The 27,044-nt window shown below is 40.1% G+C and overlaps 1 protein-coding gene across 1 annotated transcript in view; it reads left to right on the top strand.

Moving 5' to 3' along the window:
• Positions 1-27,044, top strand: part of WDFY4 (WDFY family member 4) — a 404,997-nt gene that overhangs the window by 218,022 nt on the left and 159,931 nt on the right. Inside the window, exon 38 of the mRNA XM_004716253.2 lies at positions 1,803-1,939. Coding sequence (XP_004716310.1) covers positions 1,803-1,939 — 137 coding nt within the window. The remainder of the gene's footprint in view (positions 1-1,802; positions 1,940-27,044) is intronic.

Genomic DNA, 27,044 nt, shown 5'->3' with positions numbered 1-27,044 from the left:
GAGGCCCAATGTCCATCTGCTACCTTAATACTAAACCTATAACTATATGCACATGAATCTATTTCCCCATCATCATATATAAATATATTTACATATGTCCATGTCTCTATTTAGACCTCTATAAATGGCTTTTATCTCTTAGTTCTTTCCTTTATTTTCTTTTACTTTCCTCTTGTGCTACTATCTTGTTCAGATTTCAGACCTTGAACTATTTACAGGCTTTTCTTTTTTTGTTGTTGTTTTCTTTTGTTGCTTTGTTTTGCTCTGTCTTGTTTTTTGTGCATATTATTATCTCTGCAGGTCTAGCTAGATAAGATAGGTGGAAGAAACAATCAGGAGGAGAAAACAATGGGACTGACAGTTCCAGAGGGACATGGGAGAGGGGAGGGGGCGGGGAGAAGTGGGTGTTAACAAACCCAGGGACAAGGGAACAACAAGTGATCCAAAATTGATGGCAAGGAGGATATTGGAGGGCTTGATCAAGGGCAATGTGACGGAGAGGAATTACTGAAACCCAAATGAAGGCTGAACATGACAGTGGCTGGTTTTTAAGAAATAGATTGTCATACTTTTATTCAAAGGTGTTTCTGGATGGGCTCCAACTGCCCATCCTCTGTTAGTAGCAAACCACTTAACCACTTGTACCACCCAGTGACCTAAAAGTGGATATAGATTTCCTGTTACTACATTTGGTGCTCTTTGTGGCATTAAAAAAAAAAATGCTCCCAGTCTCCTTGAGCCTTTGTGTTAGGTCCAAAACTCACTAGTAAGTGGATGTGCAAGCCCAGCGAGGGAAAGCAGAAAATGTAGGAACATTTTTGGAAAATAAAGTATAGTACAAGTCTTGGGTTTATGTCCTAATTCTGACAATCACTTCCCTGCTTTGCAACTTTGCTCTCTGTCTTTCAGTTACCTTAACTTCAGGTTCTTTATCTCTCAAGTGAAAGTTTTCATCCCAAATATATTCATGCACTTTACATTCTATCAGCGACTCCACATTTGCACCCTCATATTAGGCAATGCATTTACAGGGGTGAGGTTTTGCTTTGCTTTGGTGGATGACATTGGTTTTTCAAATTGTGTTATATACCTATTGACACATTCAATTAATTAAGACGTGTGTCTTCTAGAATTACAAAATTCACAGAGATTCAAGAGGGGGCTATTTATGTGTCCACTGTGTACAGAAGCTTCATTTGATTGCCTTTCCAAGTGAGTCATGCCATATTCATACATACATGCAAAAATATTGAAGTTAAAAGTCAATCTATTTTAAGTAAATGTACAATTCAGTTGGACATATTTGTTCATGACATAGTGGATTAAATGGTATGGTAAAGTGGTTCACTAGCTGTGAGCAATCATAGGTATTGAGCATTTTGTATATTTCAGGCTCTGAGCTTGAAAGATACGGTCTTCTATAATCTTTATGATATACAAGTGGGGTTAGATACTATCATCCCTATTTTACAGAATGAGGAAGTTCAGGCTCAGGCTTTAGCTAACTTATTAAGGCTTTAGCTAACATGTCCAATATTTTAATGCTTGTAAACAAGCCTTAGAATTTGGGTTTTAATCTGGGTCCGAATGACCCTAAAGTCCACACTATTATTTCATAGTCCAGGGAACTTCAGAACATGATGGTGGTACCATCGTGTGTCTGGGCTGCCTCCCCTGTTGAAGGTACTCTTGCTTCACGGATGCCCCTGACTGGCCCTTAGAAAGCCAAGTGATCCATAGAACTAGTGTATGCTCTCCTCGTACTTTCACCTCCTGACAGTCTTTGCTTCCCTTTCCCTCAGCATCTGAAAAGAAGATGTTGACTAATCGTTCTAGCGTCACTCACCACAGCAAAGTCACTTCACGGAGTGGCAGCCTGACTTCAGCCATGAGACTGATGCCAAGCCGGCTAGCCAAGGATTCTGAGCGCAAGGCAGAGGTAAGTCCAATTTCTTCCCAGAGACAAACATCAGGCATCAGCTTCAACCTCATGGGTAGTGTCTTTTCTCTGGTGTTACTGAATACACTCTAATTACAAGTTCTTTTTAGCATTTAAGGTGACTCATGTGGTTTCATAATTGAGGCTATGTCAAGGGAAGTCAAGCCTTAACCTAATTTTAATTGAAATCAATAATAAAAAGAAAAACAGACAAAAATACGAATAAGCCAGTACCCAAAAAGTTAATTTCCACTCATGGTGACCCTGTATGTGTGGAAATTAAGATCACCCAATGGCTGATCTTTCAAAGTAGACATCAGACCATTTTTGGGAGGTACCTCTTGGTGGACTCAAACTTTCAACCTTTTGGTTAGCAGCCAAGCATGTAACCTAATCAGTGATTCCAAAGTGTTATTGCCAGGAGCTGGTGCCCATTATGGAATTAAAATAAAAATCTGTTCCAGTCTATTTTGGAGATGGTTTAGCAGGCACTGCCAAGGGGAGGCACAAATAGTAGGACCTTTTCCAGAAGACGGAGAGTAATTTTGAACTCTTTGTTCTGTTTGGGGCTGAGGTCTGAGAATTTTCTCCTACATTTCTCTATATTATATTAAAAGCCACCCTAAAACTCAAGTGCACAAGTAACAATTTGTTACAATCATGGATTTTGTGGTCAGACCTTTGGAATGCTTGTTTTGCCCCCATATTTTTGGGACCTACACTGGATGATTCTGTGGCTGGAAGCTGGAGTCACTCATAAATGTGGTTAGTTGACACAAGTTTAAGTCCAAGGTCTTAGCTACAACATGTACAACACGGCATCTTCACGTGCCCTGGTCTTCCTTTCAATATGGTGGCTAGATCTCAGACACTGTTGTCCTGAGAGGGAGTTCAATGTTGCCCTTTATGACATAATTTTCGGAGTCACACAGTATTACTGTATATATTCAAGTATAAGCTGACCTGAATAACAGCTGAGGCATCTAATTTTACCACAAAAACTGCATTAAAATGTGCTGAAAAACTTGGCTTATACATGAGTATATATGATACTTCTGCCACATTCCACTTGTCAAAACAGACTCATATTCCTGCTCAGGTTCAAGAATGTGGGAACACAATCTCCTGATGGGGGAATGGTAAGATTCTAGAAGAGGATATGGGAAATACTGCTGTGACTATTTGTGGAAAGCATACTCTGTTAACTGTCTTAAATTAGGGTCAGCGACTTGTATTCAAAGTAAACTGGCCATTAAGTAAACAAGGCATTAGGCTCAACAGATCTTGAGCATTTTATTTGCCTTTTCTGGGTCTTTATCTTTTTACCTCCCCAAGGGAAAAATAATTGTGACCACCTATGGGAAGGGACAGTTAGCAGAAGAACACATGACACAATTCTAGCTCTTGGTTCACATAACTTTGAGAAGTGAATTTGACTCCAAATCCCACTTGTTCAGAATATGAATCTGTCATCCACTGTGTAAGCAGTGGTATGGTATTATTGTGCATGAACTGACTGCCACTGAATAACAGGAAGAATTAAGGAGCTAATGACTACCCACAGTTGCCTATGATGTCTGGGGAGATTAGGGCATGTCCTTCTATCCAAGTGTCGGGCATAGTAGGCTTCAAACCATTTGGAAGGACAATGTAACCGAGAGGAATTCTTGAAACCCAGGCTGAACATGATAGTGGGATAGGAGGAAAGTACAAAGAAATAGAGGAAAGAACTAGGAGGCAAAGGGCATTTATAGAGATCAAAATAGAGGCCTATACAGATGTAAGTATATTTATATATGATAAGGGGGAAATAGATCTATGTACATATATTTATAGGTTTAGTATTAAGGAAACAGATGGACAGTGGGCCCCTACTCAAGTACTCCCTCAACATAAGAACACTTTGTTCTAGCAATTTGGCAGTCTTAGATGCTCACCTTCCTGGCACGATCACTGAAGACAATGGGTGCACAAGCAAATGTGGTGAAGAAAGCTGATGGTGCCCGGCTATCAAAAGATATAGCATCTGGGGTCTGAAAGGCCTGAAGATAAACAAGCGGCCATCTAGCTGAGTAACAACAAAACCCACATAGAAGAAGCACACCAGCCTGTCCTGACACTATTGCTGGAGACAAAGTGGGTGCATAAGCAGATGTGGAGAAGAAAGCTGATGGTGCTTGGCTATCAAAAGATATATTCTGGGGTCCTATAGGCTTGAAGATAAACAAGCGGCCATCTAACTGAGAAACAACAAACCCACATGGAAAAAGCACACAATCCTGTGAGATCACGAGGTGTCGAAGGGATCAATCAGGCATCAAAGACCAAAAAAATCATAGCATTGTGAATAAGGGGGAGTGCAGAGTGGGGACCCAGGGCCCATCTGTGGGCAATTGGACATCCCTTGCAGAAGGGTCGCTGGGAGGAGACAAGCCAGTCAGCGTGCACTGTAGCAATGATGAAACATACAATTTTCCTCTAGTTCTTGAATGCTTCCTTCCCCACCCCACCCCACTATGATTCCCAATTCTACCTTACAAGTCCAGCTGGACCAGAGGATGTTCACTAGTACAGATAGCAACTGGAAACAGAATCCAGGACAGATAAAGCCCTCAGGACTAGTGGTGAGAGTGGTGATACTGGGAGAAAAGGGGGAACAGATTACAGGATCTACATATAACCTCCTCCCTGGGGGACAGACAGCTGAGAAGTAGGTGAAAGAAGACACCGGATGGTGTGAGATATGGCAAAAGAATAATAATTTACAAATTATCAAGGCTTCATGGGGGAGGAGAGGGTGAGGGGGGGAATGAGGAACTGATACCAAGGGCTCAAGTAGAAAGCAAATGTTTTGAGAATGATGAAGGCAACAAATGTAAAAAAGTGCTTGACACAATGGATGTATGTGTGGATTGTGATAAGAGTTGTACAAGCCCCCAATTAAATGATTTAAGTACTAAAAAGAAAGAAAGAAAAAAGAATGGGGAAAATGTTCCAAAACTGATTGTGGTTATGATTGTACAACTCTTTTGATGTGATCGAACTATTGAATTATATGACATGTGGATTATATGCCAGTAAAACTGCTTTTAAAAATCTATGTAAGAAAGAAATGATACAAATTATCTTGAAAGTAATTTGAAAATGTGTAGCAAGATCCATAAATAAGCACCTTAAAATTTTGACCTTATCAGGCCTACAAGCCTAAACTTAAAGACAAAGATTTATGTATCAAAATGTTCTTCGCAGTATTTCAACAGCAAGCAACCAAAAGCAACTTACATGTCCAATATAATGAAAAGGGATAAATAAATTGGGATAAAATCCCAGGATAGTAGTAAATAGAATTTCAAAGTTAGACTTGAATCTCAGCTTTGAAAACCCACTAGAAAATCTGTGAACTTAAGAAGACTTTTATCCTTAAGTTACTTACCTAAACTTGGTCAATAAAAAGCCTAGTCTAGTACTCAGCTATTTGAATTTATTTTAAAACAAATACTTATTACATTAAGCTTGTTTCATTGTAACATGAAAGATAAAGGGGAGCGAGATATATTAATAAACACCAAAATTCCTGTGTTAATGAAAACATTTTAGAAAAGCAAAACTCTCTTTCTCTTTAAAACTTGCTTATACCCCCCCAAAACAAAAACTGGTCTCTAGATTTCTTGAGTTCTTTTACTAACACTGCACACACATTTTGAAGAGAATAAAGACTACTTTTTCTTTAATTCTATGGTCTTCATGCCTTCGACAAACTATTACCAACAAAAAAAAAACGTGCACAAAGAAACAGACATTAGACTAAACAAGCAGGGGAAAAAACTTCAGTTTTCCTCAGCCTGACCTATAGGTTGATTAAAAAAACCAACCTAACAATGTTGGCTTTTCAAAGTGAAAATTAACACATATTTGTATAATAAACCTGTAGAGAATGTGTACCTAAAAAAAATCATATGATTGCAAACATTGAAAGTTATGGTTAGAAAAGTATTTTTGTGACTAAAAATAATCATGAAATATTGGGGACAAGGCGGTTCAAATATGTATATGGCATGATTTCAATCATACCTAAAATGCAAAATAAGGAGACCAGATGGAAATATTAAAAGAGAGAGAGAGAAAGAAAGAAAGAAAAGAGAAGAGGGGAAATAAGTGATTTCTCTTGAATATCCAATTGGTGATCAGAATTGCACCCTATTCGAGATTGCTTCCCTATGGCCAGATATAGCATTTCACTCTTTGATGTCACTGTTCAGTAGGTTTGTATACTTATTGAATGAATGCATGCCCCATTGAGATTGTATAACATATATCAGAGAGATAATACTTATAATACTTAATTACTTATAGTAATTATTCTATATGATTACTATGAGTTGGAATTGACTTGTGGCAAATGGTTTCAATAATGCTATTTTTAGCAAAAGGGGTCTTCCCCCCTTTCCTGTGCCTCCCTGTGGTACTTCCAAGTTATTCTCAGGATGGTGGGTCAGTTAGGCCTAGTAGTTTGGGAAAAGACAATTCGGGGACTGGGAATGGGCATTTCTTTTTATGGAAACCCTCTGGCTTTCTGATGCTGTCCCTTTCCAGGCTCCCAATTCAGTCAGTGAGCTGCATGGCCCAACTGCCATCTCTGGAAGAGATCAGTTGAGAACCAGATGAAATCCTTGCAGGCCACTGAAAACCTAAAGCCACAGACTTATGACTGTTAACTCTTGGCTCACATTGAGTGATCTAGAAGGAATCAGTTCTGAGTTTTATTCTCTCGTGAAGAAAGCATGTTGGATTGGGATTTCATTGAACAAAGATTTATTAAGTGCTTATTCTATATGTTGTTCTAGGTACATGATTAGACTAAAACTTAGATATTCTCTAGCAGTTCTGAGGCACAGGTAGGAAGAAGAGGCTCTTTGGGCTGCATATTCCTCACAATTGGTAGAAAGTGAGCTTGCCCTCTGGAGGTAGGAAAACCAAGGTCCCTCTTGCTAGACCATGGCATTTCTTGGGGTGGCCTTAATAGTGCTTCTTACACGTTTCCAACAAGAACGATGTCGGCATATTATAAAAAGTGTGGTTATTTTTGTCATCTGATTTTTGAATCCCACAATTTCTCTGAATAGATAATAAAAGGACCATAATTTTGGATGTAAGCAGGCAAAAGATTTGAAGATAATGATAACAAGAATAAAGAACTAAATAAATTACAGGAATTAAAAGATAAAAGGATAGATGAAGAAAAGGATAAGAAAGCAAAGAGAAAATTTTAAAAAATCAAGTTATAAAAAAAAAGTTCTTAGTAATATACTTCCACTGAAAAGAAAACTTCAAAACAGAAGTAGCAAAAACAACAGAAGAAAAAAAAGAAAGAATTGCCAAAAATATGGGACCACAAAAAGGAAAGCATTGTTTTACTCCTAGTATTCCTAAGTCTCCAAGAAGTAACTGATAATTTGACCTAAGCCATCACATTTTCAATTGTGTTTTTAAAAATTATTTGGCCATGGGATTTAATATATAATAATTCCTTGCAATAAATCACAGCCATTTCTGTCTAAAAACAAAACCTTACATATTATCTGCTTTGCTGGAAATGACATTTCCAAAGATAAAGACATATAATAAACAGATAAATAAATTCAAATTGTTGAATGATGATAATTGAGCGAAGGATAAGAATGTGACGAAAGAGGCTCTGGGATCTTTTCTATGGAGGTGGTCAGCAAAGCTCTCCCTGGAAAGGAGGCAATGAAGCAGAGACAGATTCAAGATTCAGGAGGAACTGAGCCTTGTCACTCCCTGGGCAAAAGTGTGCAGGCAGAAAACGGGAGTAAGAGTTGGGCATGAGCTTGGCTGTCCCAAGACAAAAGAATCCAGTGTGACTGGACTGAGAGTGCAGCGAGATCCACCAGCTCTCCGAGGAGGATGTTCCTCTGAGGTTACTCCAGCCCCCAAAACAAAACAAAATGAACTGAACTTAATGTTATTGAGAAGATTATGACACATTCTGACCCTATAGGACAGAGTAGAACTGCGCCTTGGGGTTTCTAAAATTAAATCTTTATGGTATCAGACAGCCTCGGCTTTCTGTAGCAGAATGACTGGTGGGTTTGAACCACTCACTTTATGCTTAGTGGCTCAGTGTGTAATCCACTGTGCACCTTACATTTGATATCAGGAAAAACATTTCTCACAAGTCATAGATATAAGAGATTTTATAACTGATTATGCGTTCTTCTATGACCAAGACCCTAGAAAACTCAAGGTAAATGTTGCCCAATTTTATAAATGCTGCACACATATAATGGGATAAGTTTCTGTAACACACCCTGGCACATGTTTATATACATATACACATAAACACAGACACAGACCGTGCACACACATATACACACATATACACATGAATACATGGACATGCATAATATAAACACATGTACATGCATACAAATAGACATATAACACTTTTACATGCATCTACACATACCGCACACAAAACCCCAGATCTCTCTGACTTCATCCTTATTTGACCCTCATTTTAGCCTTAACCTGATTTCTTCTTCTTTTTTGTAAATCCTTTTATTGGGGGCTCTTACACCTCTTATAACAATCCATACATCCATCCATTGTGTCAAGGACGTTTGTAAATATGTTGCCATCATCATTTTCAAAACATTTGCTTTCTGCTTGAGACCCTGGTATCAGCTCCCCATTTCCCCCTCCCCTCGCCCCTCCCTCATGAACCCTTGATAATTGATAAATGATTTTTTTTCTTGTCTTATACCTACTGTTGTCTCCCTTCACCCACTTTGTTGTTTGTCCCCCTGATTGGTTCCCCCTTTCTCCCCCCACCTTCCCTATACCTTCTTGGTATCACTACTCTCATTATTGGTCCTAAAAGGTTTGTCTGTGCTGGATTCCTTTTGTTGTGAGCTCTTATCTGTACCAGTGTACATGCTCTGGTCGAGCCAGATTTGTAAGGTAGAATTTGGATCATGATAGTTGCGGGGGAGGAAGTATTAAAGAACTAGAGGAAAGCTGTATGTTTCATCGGAGCTATACTGCACCTTGACTGAGGGGATGTCCAATTGTCTACAGATGGGCTTTGGGTCTCTACTTTGCCCTCCCCCTTATTTGCATTAATATGATCTGTGTCTTTGATGTCTGATACCTGATCCCATCAACACTTTATAATCACATTGGCTGGTGTGCTTTTTCCGCTGGTCATTTGTTTATCTTCCATCCTTTAAGACCCTAAATGCTATATCTTTTCGTAGCTGGGCACCATCCGCTTTCTTCACCACATTTACTTATGCACCCATTTTGTTTTCAGCGATTATGTCAGGAAGGTGAGCATCACAGAATGCCAGGTTATTATAGAGCAAAGTGTTCTTGCATTGAGAGAGTACTTGAGTAGAGACTCAATCTATTTGCTATTTTAATACTTAACATATAAATATATGTACATAGATCTATTTTCCTCCGATTATATATAAATATTTTTACAAATGTACATGCCTGTATTTAGACCTCTGTAAATGTCCTTTGCCTCTTAGTTATTTCCTCTATTTCCTCTTTCTGCTTTTCGCACTATCATGTTCGACCTTCATTCGGCTTTCATTAATTCCCTTTGTCTCCATTGCACTTGATCAAGCCCTACCAGGCATCCTACACCCTTCTCACCACCGATTTTAGATCTCTTGTTCCCTTGTCCTTGGGTTTGTTGGCTCCCCGCTTCCTTTCCCCCACCTCCTCCTCTCCCATGTCCCCCCTGAAGGATTGGTCCCGTTGTTTTCTCCTAGGGATTGTTTATCCCTTTTATTTAGATAGATATGCAAAAACAATAACAAACAAAAACAAAACTACAACAACAAAAGCCTATAAATAGTTCCAGGTCTGTCTGTTGACCTTTAGGAGTGTTTTCTGGTCAAGTCGGATGAGAGACACAGCCTGCCCACTAAGTCTATTTTTGGGATAACTTGGAGGACTTCATTGCTTTGTTCCCATGGCTGTTCTGTTTCATGCCCTTCATGTTTCTCCCCAGGTGGTGGGGTCAGATCGGGCACAATTCCCATATTTTGTCTCCAGTGTTGTCCCCTATAGCACTATTGGTCAGTGAGGGATGTCATGGTCCTCTCCATTCATTGGCTGCTCCAAGCAGGAATGTCATCCTCGGGATTTGATGGGCCAGGATGTGTTCTACTCTCCCATTCTCTCTCCTTCCCTCTTAGTTTGCTCCTGTGTGTTCTGAGCAACACGCCCCTCTCCAAGAGCTGCAACTTCAGTGTTGTCCTCTGTAATGCATTCTTCTGGGGAGGGGGTCCAAGTAGCTGGGAGTGGGGCCGGCTCCTCAGACCACTCTATTGGTTCGCTGCTTCATGCCAGTATGTTGCATTCACCTCATGATGTACCAGTTAACCGGATTCCTTTATCCATTTTACAGCTTGTGCTATTTATAAATTTTTAAGTAGGCAAAAATTTTTTCCATCTTAAAAATTAACTTAATATTTTCTTACTACAGAACCTAATACATAATAGGTTCTTAAAGGGTGTGTACTGAACTGCACAGCATAGAGGAGAAAATACCCCCTCCTTTGGCTGAGCTAAACTTGGCAGCTCAGCCCACATATCCATCATTCATTTCCCTGGGATCCTTTTGTTGGGAACAGAAGGCAGAATTTCTCAGGTACATATGTATACCGTGATGTCACAGGGTAAGAACATCAAATCTCTGCCCTGGGGTCTGTTTAATTATTTTTAAAAATTAATTTTGATTATTACAGCTGATTACACCTCAGTGAGCAATGTAATTGATATTTTCTAATGTATCCCAAGGATAATTTTGTACAACATGCTTTTTGTTGTTGAAGGTTAAAGACTCCATTATTGGTTTTCCCCTAAATATGCCCACATCATTAGTTCCTCCAGTGAGAAGGTTGCCATCTGGAAAAAGCAGCATGGAGACATTACTCAAGCACAAGTGCATGAAATTGGTGTTTCTACATCTTCTGTCTCTCTTCTGAAAAGAAGAGGCTTCTAATTAAAGGCACTGGAATTGGAGGAAATATTATTCATTTGGTGTTATTCCTTATCATGTCAGTGCCTGACAGCTCTGTAACTCTGAGAAACTTTTCCTTGGAGTGACACATAAAATTCATAATTCCTCTTACCTATCTTTGTTTTCAGTAGAAAATTTTGTTTTATTGGCAGCTAAGCCCAACTTTAAGGTGAGGCTGATAGGAGAAAGGTTATTTCTTCTTTTCCTTTCCCTAGTCCTCAACAGCTTGTGCTGGAACTGAATTGTGAGATTAGTGATTCTAGGAAGGGGAAAGGCCATTAGTGTTGGCCTGCTGGGCCAGTCTGGGGACGTGTGCTTCCTTGAATCTCCTAAAGACCAACACAGGGTGTTGTGGAAGCCACATCATGGGTTAGGGTTAGGGTTAGGTTAGGGTTAGGGTTAGGGTTAGGGTGTTGTGGAAGCCACTCCCATCCACACCTGGGAGAAAGGCAGGGTATAAACTGTGACTAGCCATTCTCTTCATGGCAGTGGACATGGCTTTGCTGACCTGCTTATGTTCAGGGTCCTTAATGAAAAATAGAGGAAAAAAGCAACAAAGCCTCACAAAACATCAACAATTGATGTTGTGTTTTTAGTTTTGACAGATATATTTTGGTGTTGCAAGGCAATAACAGTAGAAGCAACTGGGTGACAGCTATTCAGGAGCTCTCTATCTTTGATACATTTTTATATATCTAAATTTGTTATTTATATTAATATGTGATATATATTTTTAAATAAACACTAACTGGGAAAAATGGGCAAAGGGGAGCTAGGGTCATGGAAAGGAGCCTGGAGGAGTAAAGTTGAAATAAGAGTCTGAAGTCTGTGTGGGTGTGAACCATGTGCAGAATAGCATGGTCTACATGGAAGGATGTCAGAGTTATCATTGAGAGACACACAGGCAGAGGGCAGGGTAGGAGATGTTCTATACAGTGTGTTTTGTCCATGTACCCATAGTTGAGGGGTAAGCCGGACAGGTGGTTCTTCTTCTGGAGGTTAGATGAAAGATTAGGGTCCCTGGGAGTCGTGGTGGCAGGATTCTATAATTCAGGTGAGAACTGCTGGGGGGCTGCAGTAAGCTCTTAGAAGTGGCAATTGTTCTGGAGTTACAGTAGAGCAGTGGATATCAACCTGGCGGTTGAACGACCCTTTCACAGGGGTCACCCGATTCATAACAGTAGCAAAATTACACTTATGAAGTAGCAACAAAAATAATGTTATGGTTGGGGGTCACCACAACACAAGGACCTATATGAAAGGTTAGGGAGCATTAGGGAGGTTGGGGACCACACAGGGATGCAAGTATTGGCTCTAAGTTTTAAAATTCGGCCTAGAGAATGTGGAATGTGGAATGAGTCAGATGCTTATGAAGAAATTTAAAATGGAAATTTTCTCCTGAAGCATTTTGGAACTATAGCAAGAGGAAGGGGTTTGATGATATAGGACTACTTTTACCTCCACCAGGGCTGGAGCCTGGTGAACCCATGCTATTTAGCAGAACATGTTCAGTGCACTCCCTTACTTCTTGGGGTCACCTCTACATGTGGGGATGGCTGTCCTATAAAGGGAGCATGTGATATTTTTAAAGATAAGGGAGTTCCACACACTTCCCAGGACCTAAGCTTAGGTGTATTCTTGCGAAAACAAGACCCTCTTGGAAAATGGCTATGTCCTAGTGTAGACTGTATTTCTATGGCTTTTTCAGGTAGCTCAACAAAACTTGAAGTTGTTAGTTTCAAAGCTACATATTAGAAACCACAAGTGCCCCACAAAGGGAGCCAGGGACATAGAAGTAAATAGGAAGGTATTAGAAGCTAGAATGCGATCCACAGGAATGTCCACATACAAGACAGATATTGACTGACATTCTGTTTGCCCTGGTAAGGATAGGAAAGCACTACTCATTTACCCTAAGGTTGCTTCTATATGCAAGGATACCTATGCCCACTGATTTGCTAGCACCTCTGCTAGCACCTCCCATAAGATCAGCCTTGTCCTTGGCAGGGCCCCTATGTGGGCAAGGTGACTATGGATCTGCTGATGGTTACTGTCCTGATGCCCAGGCCTATTTGTTCTACCCCCGGAATGGAGCAACTTTGCCATGATGCGGGGGGGAGCGATGGATAAAGTGTTGGCTGAGACCAGAAACATATTGACAGTTCAACTCAGGACAGCATTGGCTGAAGTGGCCAGGAAGGGAAATGACAGTTTGGGGCATCATTCTGTGCTAATGCCACAGCCACTAGCAATAAGAACAAGTGATCATTGTGGGAGAGATTGAACAATTCCCAGTCTTACTTTGCTTCTTGCCAATGAAACTGAAGACACAGTTTGGTCAGAGAAGCCCTGCTATTGTTTCAGCAAGGAGTGTAAAACCTAGCAATAATACCCATGTTTCTTAGCTTAATGCATTGGCATGCTTGTGTCCAAGGGTGAACATTTGAGCAATTGATGTTTAAGCCCAAGATTGCCCTCATATAAGATAAAAGTCTCCAGAATCAGAATAGCCCCAAAGTTAGAAGAGAGTTTCGAAAAGTAAAAGGAATAAGTTTGGAAGCAAAGGAACAAGTAAGTGGTAGTATAGAATGTAGGAGATTAATAACTCAAAATGCAATTGTACAAACAGAAGTTAGGCTTATCAGAGAAGTAGAGTAATTCTATCATATGAGAGTTGGAATCAAAGACCTTAACGAGGTTATAGAAAAATTATTAAGTATGAAATCCATGAGGGGAGTCACCTGGAATATTTTTCCTTGAATTTGTAGAGAACGCAGCATGTTGTTTGTGTGTAAGAATAGGGATTTCCCAGGAGACGGCTATGGCATTCATGTTTGGACGTGGAGGGGAGGGGTGTAGCAGTGGGGCGGTGTGTGTGTGCGTACGTGCGTGCGTGCGTGTGTGTGTGGATTAAGACACATAAAGACCCATAAACTTGAAGGACTGAACTCTGGTAGCATTGTTGAGGGAGAGTTGGCCTACTAGCTAGAAAGCCATTGATTCAACAGCCACAGTTGCTCCATGGGAAAGAGATGGAGGTAGCTGCTCCTGTAAAGATTTACAGGCTCACAGACATGAGCGCAGTGGGTTTCTTTGAGAGTGGGCATTTTGAAAGAGTTGGGATCTTGTTGATACATTTTTTCTGGGATCGCAGGGATGCAGACAGCAAAAGGACAATACATCAACCAATCAGAAGAGGGGGAGTCTAAGATAAAAGAATGAGGGACTCAATAAATAAGAAAATAGGCATTTAATACCTCTGGCTTTATGGAAATCACAACCCCGTGTTGCTGGAAAACTCATTTGTAGTGGGGAAAGGAGCTCAATCAAGTAATGAAGTGGGACAGTCTGTTAGAGGCATAAAACCACTCAGAAACAAATTAATGCATGATGAAAAAAAAAACCCTACACTTTGAAAGACTGACTTGCTGTCAGGTTTTATTTTTTCTTTTTTCAACACTTTTATTGGCACAAGTTCACATATCAGACAATTCAGTCATTCAAAAACATCAGGAAGAGTTATACAATCATCACCACAATCAGTTTAAAGACATTTTCTCCCTTTTTAAAATATTGTCATCAGCTCCCCATTTCCCCCAACCTCCCCTGGCACACCCCCAAGGAACCATGAATGCAATCCCTGTCTATAGATGAGCCCATCCTGGATTTCATCCACAGAGAAACATTGAAAACAAACAAAACCAGGAAGAATAACAAAGTACAACAGAAAAATCATCAATTGAAAAGAAAGTAGAAAATATTAAAAACTAGAAAAAATTTAAATGGATCATAAGGGAGATCAAATGATAGGGTGCCAAATTTTAACTTAACTGTAACTTCAACAATCCACTTTCCAATTTAGTCTGCACATTAGCAAGACTATTCACATCCCTGGTCTGTGGTCAGAGGAGACTGGTGGTTAGCGCTACCAAGGGCTGATTTTTCCCTTGATGCTTTTGGTGAGATAACTAACCCTAACAATAATATTACTTCCTCCAGCCTGGCCTTAGAGATTCACAGACTGGGACTATTTTTAGAAAGGATTTGCATTGTGCGTCTTCAAGTTGTGCAGTGTTGGGGGAAGGGAAGGGTGAGAAAAAAGGAAAATCAAGTATCATGTTTTATTTTTTAAATCCCAGTAAAGATTCTATTCCCCATTCAATGAAAAGTCGAGTCTAACAGTGTAGCTATTGTCCTTCAAGGACGTGTGCCCCAACAGCACACCCAGGACACATACAGTGTTATCCTGAGACAGAGAAAGTACAGAGAAAGACAGAGAAAGAACACACCAGTTCAGGCACATAGAAGAAATAGACTCAGGGCAGGGAGAGTGGGGAAAGAATTAGCCCTTTAGATTTCCTTACTAGTAATCTGTACACCAAATTAGAACCCTCTATTTTTTCTCTTCCTTTGACTAATGTACAAGTGTACACACACACTCACACACGAGTACCTGCACAGACAATTCCATTCTGTAAACAAGCGATGCTAGAACCCACTCCTGGCATCGATGAGAAAGGAGCAAGAAGGAGCTCTGTGAACAGAATGCCCCAGAACTAAGCGTGATCCTACATCGGAGGTTGAGAAAAAGCAGCAGCCTGGAGACAGCTTTCATACACAGAACGAGGAGATTTGTCTTTTTGCCCCATTTGGAGGAGTCTTCACTGAGACTAGGCTACCAGTTCCTGTTAATAGGATTTTTTTAAATAGAAGGAAATGAATAAAGTAAACACTGATGCTTTAGATATTTCTTTACCAAGTACATCATTCATGAGACATCTTTATCTTCATAATAGAAAGATAATTAACATCACTAATTATCTAATTAAGTTCATTAAGCATCCACCAACAGTGCACTGTGAAGTTGACATTATGTTCTGTCAACAAACGCTTTTGATTTCTTAGAAAGTAATTAAAATGTAAATTAGCATGCCATTATATGCTCGGAGGAAGATTTGAATCAGATATTCATTTTAAAACTGCTTAGAGCAACAAGGATTTTTTTTTCTTCCTTTTCAATAAAAGCAGGTTTTATTTGCTATTAATGATATCTATTCAAGTTACTATTCTATTATTCAACATTTAGAATTAGGCAAAATTATAGTACTACAGCACAGTGTTTGTTACTGTTTTCTGTGACTTTTTTCTTCTTTGATGATTTTTTGTAACATTTGTGTAATTTTTTAAAATTTTAGTTAATTTATTGTTAATACATTTTGTGCTTTTTTGCTTTATGTTGATCATTTATGTATATATGTGTCTTTTGTTTTAAAATATCACAACTTACAGTTTGTGATTTTGTTTGTTTTAACTTTTGTCAAGTATGTTATGAATTCTCTAGCTGAGTCTGCCTTTAAACACATTGTGAGGAAAATCTGTCATGGTGCCATTCATCCTGCATTACTGTGGGGAATGTAATGAATGACTTGTTGAGTATAGATCACATAGGTAACCCCGTATGGCCAGCAAAGAGAGAAACTACTTATATCCAAACCATGATCCAGCAGTCCTCATCTACAAATTCATATTTTCAGTTTTGTAGAGCAGCTTCTTTGCTCTCTGGGGAAAAAAAAGCAAATATAGTAATTCAATTACTAATATACATTAGGTCCTTTACTGAAACATTCTAGGGCCCTGAAGAGCTTCTGGGAAAGAGGTACCCCTAGATAAAATCCACATTCCCAACACCCCAAAGTTTTCATTATATATAAAATCTGCTGGGATACCAGAGAGTCCCTTGCTTGCTATCAAATCCAAAACCAAAAACAGGGTTCATGGAGATCTCATATGAATAGGACTCTGCTGTCTAGGGTTTGGAATGCCTGACTTTTTAGAACTGGATTGTTAGACCATTCTGTTGAGGTGCCTTTGAACTTTAAACATCAACCTTTTAATAGCTAACATGTAACCATATGCATCACACACGAATTTATCACTTACTAAATGATAAGCACTATTGAGAGCATCCCATGGACATGCTGTGCAAGGGCCAGTGAGCTCCAAAGTAGTGCTTCTTGATCCATAAGAGAAGGCTGCACAGATGCTTTTATACCCAATGATCCTCTCCTTGAGCAATTTTGAGCAAATGCTAGATCCAGGCCCCTCAGGTAGTGTGAATGAAATTTTCTATAAATGCAAATACCATGACCAAAATGGTATGGTACCCTGTCCACTTTGAAGCAAGCATCTGAGGGTGTGACAATTTGTAAGCTGTTGAATCACGTATGGTCTCATCCCTGTGGAGGGAGGCAAATCATCTGAAGCTGTCCTTCTGGGACAGGCAGGCCTGTAGCTATCATTTTCATCCACTGATAGGTGGTAGGTGGAGTCTCGCTTAATTATAGGCATCAGTGATATCTCTGACCCCTATACAATATCATACTCATCACAAACAGGCTGATTTATTGGTGGGCCCTGATCCTTGGCAAGTCCTGTGAACAGTCTATAGGTCTGTGTCCACGAGAAAAGGAGATACCTTTTGGCATTCTCTCTGGCTGGGGGTGGGGGTGGCCCCCGTTTTCTAATTCATGCGAAGGACAATGATTAGGCTAGGCTAGCAAAACGAGATGGCAGTGATCTTTCCCTAGTGTGCACAGAGTACCTCAGCTGGTAGAGAAAATGTTCCTTTAAGAATTTATTCTTGAAACTTATCTTAAAGCATAGTCAACTGACATCAGGAAGGCATGTGCTTGACATACAACAGATGGATGTATGGATTGTGATGAGTTGTATGAGCCTCCAATAAAATGATTTAAATAAATTTTAAAAAGAATGCAATCTTTACACAGTAAGTGAATAATTATTATACCAATGAAGTCCCTGGGTTATATAGATGGTTAGTGCTAATTAAACTAAAGAGTTGGGGTTTTCGTTCATCCAGATTCCCTTTGGGTCTTGTTTAGAAAAATCAGCTATTAGCCGTATGGAGCATAGTTTGATGCTAACATGCATAGAGTTACATGAGTGGGAGTTGACTAAATGACAACTCCCTGCCCCAGTGTGTCATGTGATTTATTTACCCCGCTACCCCACTAGTGGTAATTCTTGTCTAGAGCTGGTACTAACCCCATGACTCATTTCCAATATTCCACAAAAGTCTTGTGCTATCTTGAGCTATCCGTGAGTTATATAAAAGTGGTGATAAGTTGCTGATTGCTCTTTTGCTCATCTGTCTCACAAAATGTAGATTTTGTTAACTTTCTTAGGTAGCTTGATGATAGTTTGAGACCTTTCTAAGTGAACAGATACTATATTATGAAAATTCCATGAATCAATAAAATATCCTCAACTAATAAAGATCATTACTACTGCCAATTGGGAAGAACGTCACACTTTGAAAAATCCTTAGGGCCAGATCCTTAGCTCCATCTCCAGAGACCTCTTTGTCATAGTTGAAATGTCGAGTGAGAAGATCTAACTGGATCTTTATGCCTTCTGTGACTTATGTATTGATTCTCTTTCACTCTTGATTTTAGACCAAAATCAAGCAAATCATATTTAAATACTGTATAAAGGTAACTGCTGCTTAGTAATATTTCAACTAACTTACAATCTAAGACTTCAGCCAAACTTACAATATTTTGGTGTACATAATTATGCCATCAAATACAATTAAACCAGGCAAGGATTTATTGAGTAGGCACAGTATTCCTTGCTGAGAATACAGAGATCTGTAATGCAGGGCCTCTATATTTAAGTCTTTATGGTGGCTATTTATCTCACCAGTTAGAGAATAAGCCAGAATGACATAGCAAATGTCTTTCTGAAAAGTGTGTACAAATCAAGAACTAGTAAATTAATTTGAAGTTAATTTAGGAATCTAGTGATTTCAAGCAATTGTAGGCTAAATCCTTTTGAAATAAAATTAGTTCTTAGAGCAACAAAGTCCCCAAGGAATACTGAAAATAGAATTTGGGGCCAGGGCATGGCACACCATCAGACTTAACTGGAAAATGCTCCTAAAGGTCAACAAACAGAGCTTGAACTATTTACAGGATTTTCTTTTATTTGTCATTGTTTTTTTTTATTGTTGCTGTTGTTATTCTGTTTTGTTTTGCTGTTTTGTTTTGCTCTGTCTTGTTTTTTGTGCGTATTGTTATCTCCGCAGTTCTGTCTAGATAAAGTAGGCAGGGTAAACAATTTGGAGGAGAAAACAACAGTTCCAGGGGAATATGGGTGAGAGGGCGGTGGGGGAAAGGAAGTGGATGTTAATAAACCCAGGAACAAAGGAATGACAAGTGATCCAAAATCTATGGCAAGGAGGATGCAGGAGGCCTGGTAGGGCTTGATCAAAGGTATTGTAACTGAGAGGAATTACTGAAACCCAAATAAAGGCTACACATGATAGTGGGATAAGAGGAAAGTAAAAGGAAATAGAGGAAAAAACTAGGAGGCAAAGGACATTAATAAAGATAAAGGTCTAAATACAGGCATGTACCTCTGTAAATATATTTATATATGGCGATGGGGAAAAAATATATATATAGTTAGTATTAAGGTAGCAGATGGACATTGGGCCTCTACTCAAGTGCTCCTCCAATGCAAGCAAAGCAGGTGCATAAGCAAATGTGAAGAAAGCTGATGGTGCCTGGCTATAAAAAGATATAGCATCGGGGGTCTTAAATGCTTGAAGATAGACAAGTGGCCATCTAGCTGAGAAGCAACAAAGCCCATATGGAAGAAGCGCACCAACCTGTGTGATCACGAGGTGTCGGTAGGATCAGATATCAGGCATCAAAGAATCATATCATTGTGAATGAGGGGGAGTGTGGAGTGGAGACCCAATGCCCATCTGTAGGCAGCTGGACATACCCTTACAGAAGGGTTGAGGGGAGTAGATGAGCCAGTAAGGGTGCAGTATAGCACCAATGAAACATACAACTTTCCTCTAGTTCTTTAATGCTTCCCCCCCACCGCACTATCATGATCCCAATTCTACCTTACAAATATGACTAGACCAGAGGGCGTACACTGGTACAGAGAGGGACTGGAAACACAGGGAATCCAGGACAGATGAACCCCTTAGGATCAATAATGAGAGTAGAGATACCAGGAGGGGAAGGGGAATATGGGGGAGAAAGAGGCAACTGATCACAATGATGTACATATAACCCTCTCCCTGGGGGACAGACAACAAAAAAGTAGATGAAGGGAGACAGCGGTCAGTGTAAGACATGAAAATAATAATCTATAAATTATCAAGGCTTCTTGAAGGAGGGAGGGTGGGAAAGGGAGGAGAAACTAATGAGGAGCTGATACCAAGGGCTCAAGTAGAAAGCACATGTTTTGAGAATGATGATGGCAACGAATATATAAATGTGCTTGACATTTGGATTGTGATAGAGTTGTATGAGCCCCCAATAAAATGATTTTTTAAAGAGTAATTATATTTTAAAGAGTAAATACAAAAGCATATATTTAAGGATCAATATTTTATATATTGGATTTCTTAATTTTAATTATACCTGCATCCTCATAACTAGAAGGCATGGGTGGGGGACACGAGGGAGATCTCATCATCCCAGGAAATCTTTCAATTCTTAAAATGTATGATTTATGCAAAAAAGATTTTTGTCTTTTTTCTCTAAATTAAATATTTAAAGCTTAAATGTATACAAACTGCTTTAAAGTGCAAAAAAGCAAAAGTGTACTAAACTTTCTAAATTAAAAGGCAGCAGATGGTCCTGGAGTGGAGCATCAGCCTGGATCCCTCCTGAGATGCTGCTGCCATTCACAACCCTCTCGGCCCCACACTCCCAGCTTGGCCATTTTATGTGAGTTACAGCCGTGTGCTTACCCAGGGACCGATCTATTATGAGAAACCATTTTTGTTAATTAAAAAAGTCTTTCAAAGTCTCAGAGCAGAAAGTTATAAAATTTTCTTCTTTTTATCCTTCTTGGTGAGGCCTGGTTGGAACTTGGCTGGTTGGCCTAGCAAGGAAGAAAGGAGAGATAGAAGGTTGAGAAGAGAGGATGGAGAACCCAGGGGAAAGCTCCTAAATCTACACCTGAAGAGCATGAGAGTGAGATTCAGGAGTTCTGGGTGCCAATTTATCTACCACTCTATAAGGAATGATTTGGTAGTATACAGTGAAGATGCAATTGTACACATACAAGTGTAGCAATGATTCTTGCAAAGGGCTCCTGATTCATGGACTTCTTTGATAGGACCTGTCGAACTGGCTGGTGGGTCTTCTCTCTGTTTGATGATATAGACTGACAAAGTAGGGGGGCAGGGGGTGTCAGATAGTCTGACGGAAATAGATTATATGATACACTGCTCTATGATGGGTAGATACTGATCCGTGATTGCCATAGACTGAATCATCAAAGAAGGCTTCTTCAAGAAATGATAAAGAAGCTGACATAATAGTGAAACCTCCCTGTCCCTCCCCTCCAACCCCTGAGCCCCTACACAGAGGACACAGCTAGTGCTAAGCTCAAAGGGAGAATGAATTTGGTATATACCAAAAAAGAAAGAGCAAGGCAGATGTGGCTGGAGTGATCAAAGAGGGGCCGGGTACAGGAGCATGTTGGCAGGAGCCAGTTGTCAAGCACTCATCCAAGTCCTATCCCGGTTACCATTGGTTCACTCTGGCTTATAGTGACCCATGTGCGACAGAACAAAATGTTTCTCAGACCTGTGCCATCTTTATGATTATTGGTATGCTAAGTCTACTGTTGAGGCCATTGCGTACTTTGAGTGCCTTCAAATTTAGGGGGCTCATCTTCCAGCACACACAAGCCACCACAATATGACAAACTGACAAATGGTGATCCCAGTTCCCTAAAGGATCAGCCAAATATCTATGTCTGCCATCTATCTATATTTCTCTGTCTCTCCTCTATTAACACCATTTCCTCCTCTGAGCATTCCTTCCTATGAAATTCCACTTACATTCACTTATTTCCCACCTCATCCTATGGCCTTGGTTCGAGAGATACTGATGAGTAAGGGCACTATTCCTGATGTGAGAGTTCCATCTTCTATTGTAGGCGCCATTGAGTCAATTCTGACTCATAAGGACCATATGAACAAAAGAGCCAAACACCACCCAGTCCTGTGCTGTCCTGCCAACTGTTCTTACGTTTGAGACCCTGTTGTAGCCACTGTGTGTCAATCTCAAGTCTAAAGTAAGTGAGATGAAATCTCACCATTCTCCTTTAGAAGGAGCTTTCTGCCTCTACTTCCTCCAACACATAGCTATTTGTTCTTTGGGCAGTCCCTGGTACTTTCAATATTGTTCACCAGCCCTGTGATTCAAATACATCAATTCTTCTTTTGTCTTCCTTACTCAGTGTGCAGCTATCATGTGCGTATGAGGTGATTGACTGTGGATGGGGTCAGGTGCACCTGAATCCTCAAAGTGGCATCCTTACTCTTCAACTCTTTAAAGAGATTTTGTGCAGCTGATTTGCCCAATGCAGCGCATAGTTTGATTTCTTTACTGCTGAATCCATAAGTATTGACTGTGGAGCTAAGCAAGATAAAATCCTTGACAACGTCAAACTTTTCTCCATTTATCATGATGATATCTGTTGGTCCTTTATGAGGATTTTGGTGTCTTTTCCACTGAGTTGTAATCCATACTGAAGGCTACAATCTTTGAACTTTATCACCCGTGCTTCAACTCCCCCCATTTGTATAGATTCACCTTATAGCCTGATAAAATGACTATAACATGACAAGAAAACATTTTGAAGTATAAGGTGCACAGATGAGAATGGTGCCAAGCGGAGACTGCGGAGTCAAGCGGGGTAGAGCTTGAGCCGAGATGTGGAGGAGGTGGGCATGATGACAGATGTGACAGCGGGTTAGTGGTGACGCCCTTTGTGATGGTGGTTTTATCATTTAGCATAATGTTTTAAGGTTTGTCCATATTAAAGTGTGATTCAGTATATTTTCTTCCCAAGCCAGTCGCTTTTCAATACTTGATGGCTGCTCATGAGGAAGTTGGGTAAGCTCAGTCTGAAGGAAAGATTGGGTTGGGGTTTACCAGGCTGTCTATGATAGGCATGCAGCAAAGCCATGGACACCTCCCGGAAAGTCCCCACCCACACCCTGAGTTTCCCTTGGTGAGGCAGCATGTGTCACACTTAGGAGCTAGTACGTGAGGTGGTACATGTAGACCTCAGGAATATGCTGGGGTGAGGAGCAGATTGCTTAATTAGCCAGGTGAAAAAAAAACCTCACTGCCATCAAATTGTCAATGATTCATAGCGACGCTATAGTATAAGGAAAAACTGCCACTGTGCATTTCTAAGACTATAACCCTTACTGGGAGTAGAACGCCCTCTCTTTGTCTTTGGGAGCAGCTGGTAGTTTCAAAGTGCTGACTTCAATAGTTAGTAGCCCAATTCGTAACCACTACACTACCAGGGCTTCTATGATAAGCACGGTAAGCACAGGCTTGCTAATGCTTACAAACAAATTTGTAGTGAAGTGAAATTGTTCACTACAGATTATTAATAAGAACAAGTAAATTCCTGCTTACCTTACTTATTGAATCCTCCATCTCTGTCCGGGACTTTACATTTGAGAAAAGGCTTTGATTCTTGAGGGAGGTTCTGTGGGATTGGGAGAGAGAGATGCCAACTACACCTAGAATCAGAATTTTTAATAAGGTTAAATACAAGTGAAATTATTCACTACAGATTAGTAAGTAAGCAAAGTAAACCCATATTGATCTTGCTGAGTATTCCTAAGCTGTGTGATGTGGAGCTGAGCCACAAGTAGGAACCCATATGAATTATAAATGTTCTAATGCAATTCCATGATGACTCTTCCTAACTTTTATGGTGCATGTATTGGGAAAAGTTAGGGTGTGCTTCAATAACTAATACTCCCAAATCTAATCGGCCGAATATTATTGTTTTTAATTGGAATAATTTTAGATAAAACAACTGCTGTTGTTAACTTCCGTCAAGTTGGCCTCATGCCGATTTCATGCACAATGGAATGAAGCATTGTCCAGTTTGGGGTCTTTGCTATGATCAGCTATAGTTCAGACTTTTGTGATCAACAGGGTTTTTACCGGCTGATTTTTGGAAGTGTCTTTCCAGGCCTTTCTTCACAGTTCATGTTAGTCAGGAATCTCTGCTGAAACCTGTTTCGCATCCTAACAACATGCGAGCCTCCGCTGACAGACAGGAATGCTCTTGAAGTGCAGTGACCAGGAATTGAACCAACTTAAAAACTGACACTTCTACCACTGAACTACAAAAAACCCTACTGGACTATAATAGTAATGGTTTAATTCACAACTATGCTATTAGTGCACTGGTGAGTTGATTGAGACTCTACTGTGTCTAATCCTCACTCAGTGAGACTGACGGAGGGAATAGCTACTATCCAGAATATTGAATGCTGCTATTGTAGAGGTTAATAAAGGGGAGCTAATATCAAGGAGGTCAAGAAGGAAGAAAATGTTTTGAAACTGATTTGGGTAGCAATAGTAAAATACTGCTTGATGTGATTGAACTATGGAATGATATGATGTCTGGATTAGTTCCTAATAAAATGGTTTGGGGCTGGGGTGAAAAGGGAAGACCACTCAGCAAATTGCCTATAGATCTTAAAGTCTGTCTCTGGCCACATCAAACTCCCTGTCCTTATCTAGCTCAAAAGTATCAGGAAAATGCAATCAAATCACGCACCTAAGAGAGAAGATAAATGAAAATAATTGCAAAACAGCTTACTGAGTGTTGTTCTTTGGGTGTCATGGAGTTGGTTCTGACCCACAGTGACCCTGTGCACAATACAACCAAACACTGCCTGGTCCTACACCATTCTCACTACTGTCCCTGTGCTTGAACCACTGTGTCATTCCTTCTTGTTGAAAGCCTTCCTCTTTTCCATGCCCTGCTACAAAGCATGGTGTCCTTCACCAGGCACTGTTCTTTCCTGACATCGTGCCCAAGTGTGAAAGACGAAGTCTCGCTATCCTTACCTCTACATCCTGTACCACTTGTCTGTCAGTTTGCTGTACTGTGGAGGCTTGTGTGTCACGATGATGCTGGAAGAAATGTCATTGGTATTTCAAATGCCAGTAGGATCACACAACATGAACGAGTTTCAGGGAAGCTTCCAGACAGAGAATGGACAATGAAGAAGGAATCAGCTGTCCACTGTAGAGGAAGTAATTGCTGAAAACCTTATGCATAGCTTTGAGGCATTTTCAGATACTAAAAGCCTTATTGACTACCACACTAAAATGTCTTCGAGTTTTCTATTTTATAGATTTGATAGATTTTATACTGTGTTAGTCCGGGTTGACTAACAAAACAAAATTTTTACATGCATATATTTGTAAGATAGAATTTTATATCAAAGAATAATTGCATATTAAGAAAACATCCCAGCCCAGTCAAGATCAAGTCCATAAGTCTGATATTAGCCTATAAGTCCAATACTAGTCCATAAATTCTTCTTCAGGCTCACACAGTCACATGCAATGATGCAAAATGCAGGAAGATCATAGGCTGGTAGTTGAAAATTCTTGTGGATACATTGACAGTGAAAGCATCTCAGCACTGGCATGGGTCTCCATGTGGATCCTCCAGCTCTCAAGTGTGGCTCTTCAAGATGATGGTGAAGCAGAGCGAGAGGGGGTCTCTTGGAGGCCACAGCAAGCCTCTGCATGGCTTGTCAACAAAGACAAAGGCAGAGAGAGAGGAAGTTCCCAGAATCTTCATTAGAAGGCCGTGCTCACAAGGAGGCATCATCAGGCTGTAACCAGATTGACAGGCTAGACTCCACCCCTTTGCTCTTAATTCCCTCAAGTTGACATGAGATGATGTAACTATCACACCATTGCACATGGTAATACTCTAAAATAGATCACTGGCTAGACTCCACATCTACACTTGATGTGGATGTACACATCTACAATTGACAGGCTAGACTCCACATCTACACTTATTTATCAAGTTTACATGAAATTATGTAAGTACCACGCATACTGTCTTCTAACCTCTTTTTCATAACTCATTATATCACAAGCCCTATCTCCTAATTGTCATGTAGGTTGTCTATAAGGACATCTGGTCAAGATGATAGAGTAGGCCAAAACCCAGACTTTGCTCCAGTTTTTATATAATTCATCTACGTTCAGTATGATGTCTGCCCCAGGACCAAAGATTCTGTATGCACTCGTGGCAGCCTATTGTAAAGTGGTATATGATGATTACACAGTACTCTATCACATGATGAGGCATTATTATTGAACTGTGTTTGAATGTGTAAATTGCTTCATCTTTTTTGCTACTATCAATAGGATGGTAAAAATGTTGACCACTGATCTTTTCTATATATGTATTATTTCCTTGGGATTAGATATTAGCAGTGAAAATGATGAGTCAAAGAATTAAATGGAATGCACAGAACCTACAGTGCCAATGAGGAGCCCTATTGTCAGTATTGGGTAGACCTTGAACTACCGATTTCAAGGTGGGCAGTTCAAACCTATTAGCTACTCCTCAGGAGAAAAATGAGGCTGTCTGCTCCCATAAAGATGTATAAAGCTTAAGAGATCTTATAGGGTTACTATGAATCAGAATCAACTTGATGGGTAAACATTGAACTACTGACTGCAAAGTGGGCAGTTCAAGCCTATTAGCTACTCCTCAGGAGAAAAACGAGGCTGTCTGCTCCTATAAAGATTGACAAAGATTTAAGAAATTCTAGAGTTGCTATGAATCAGAATCAACTTGATGTCTGTGGGTTGGGGTTTATAGTGCCCATGAAGAGTCAATATTCCTCACTACTGAAAGGAAACCAGAGTCTGTGATTTTAATCTTTGTACCACATTTCTGTTACCTTTGATGTTGCCCCTTCCCATTTTGTGAGACCACAAAACTGTGGTTACTAGACTAATGATGCTACAAACAAGTAAATGTAATAACTGTTATCAGTGTGTAACACAATGTCTTGGGGGATAGCTCATGCAGGAGTGTCTCCAACAGATGCCCATTCCCTGGGGGTGCCCCTTGCAAAGGTGAGCTCCACTAAGCTCCAGGCAGCTCCCGGTGACTCTCTATGACAAGGCC

The sequence above is a fragment of the Echinops telfairi genome, unplaced genomic scaffold (assembly GCF_000313985.2).
Source record: "Echinops telfairi isolate 266 unplaced genomic scaffold, ASM31398v2 ScPeMD7_7465;HRSCAF=8503, whole genome shotgun sequence".
Lineage (NCBI taxonomy): Eukaryota > Metazoa > Chordata > Mammalia > Afrosoricida > Tenrecidae > Echinops > Echinops telfairi.
The sequence above is the reverse complement of the archived record's forward strand: the minus strand, read 5'-3'. Positions and strand labels throughout refer to the sequence as shown.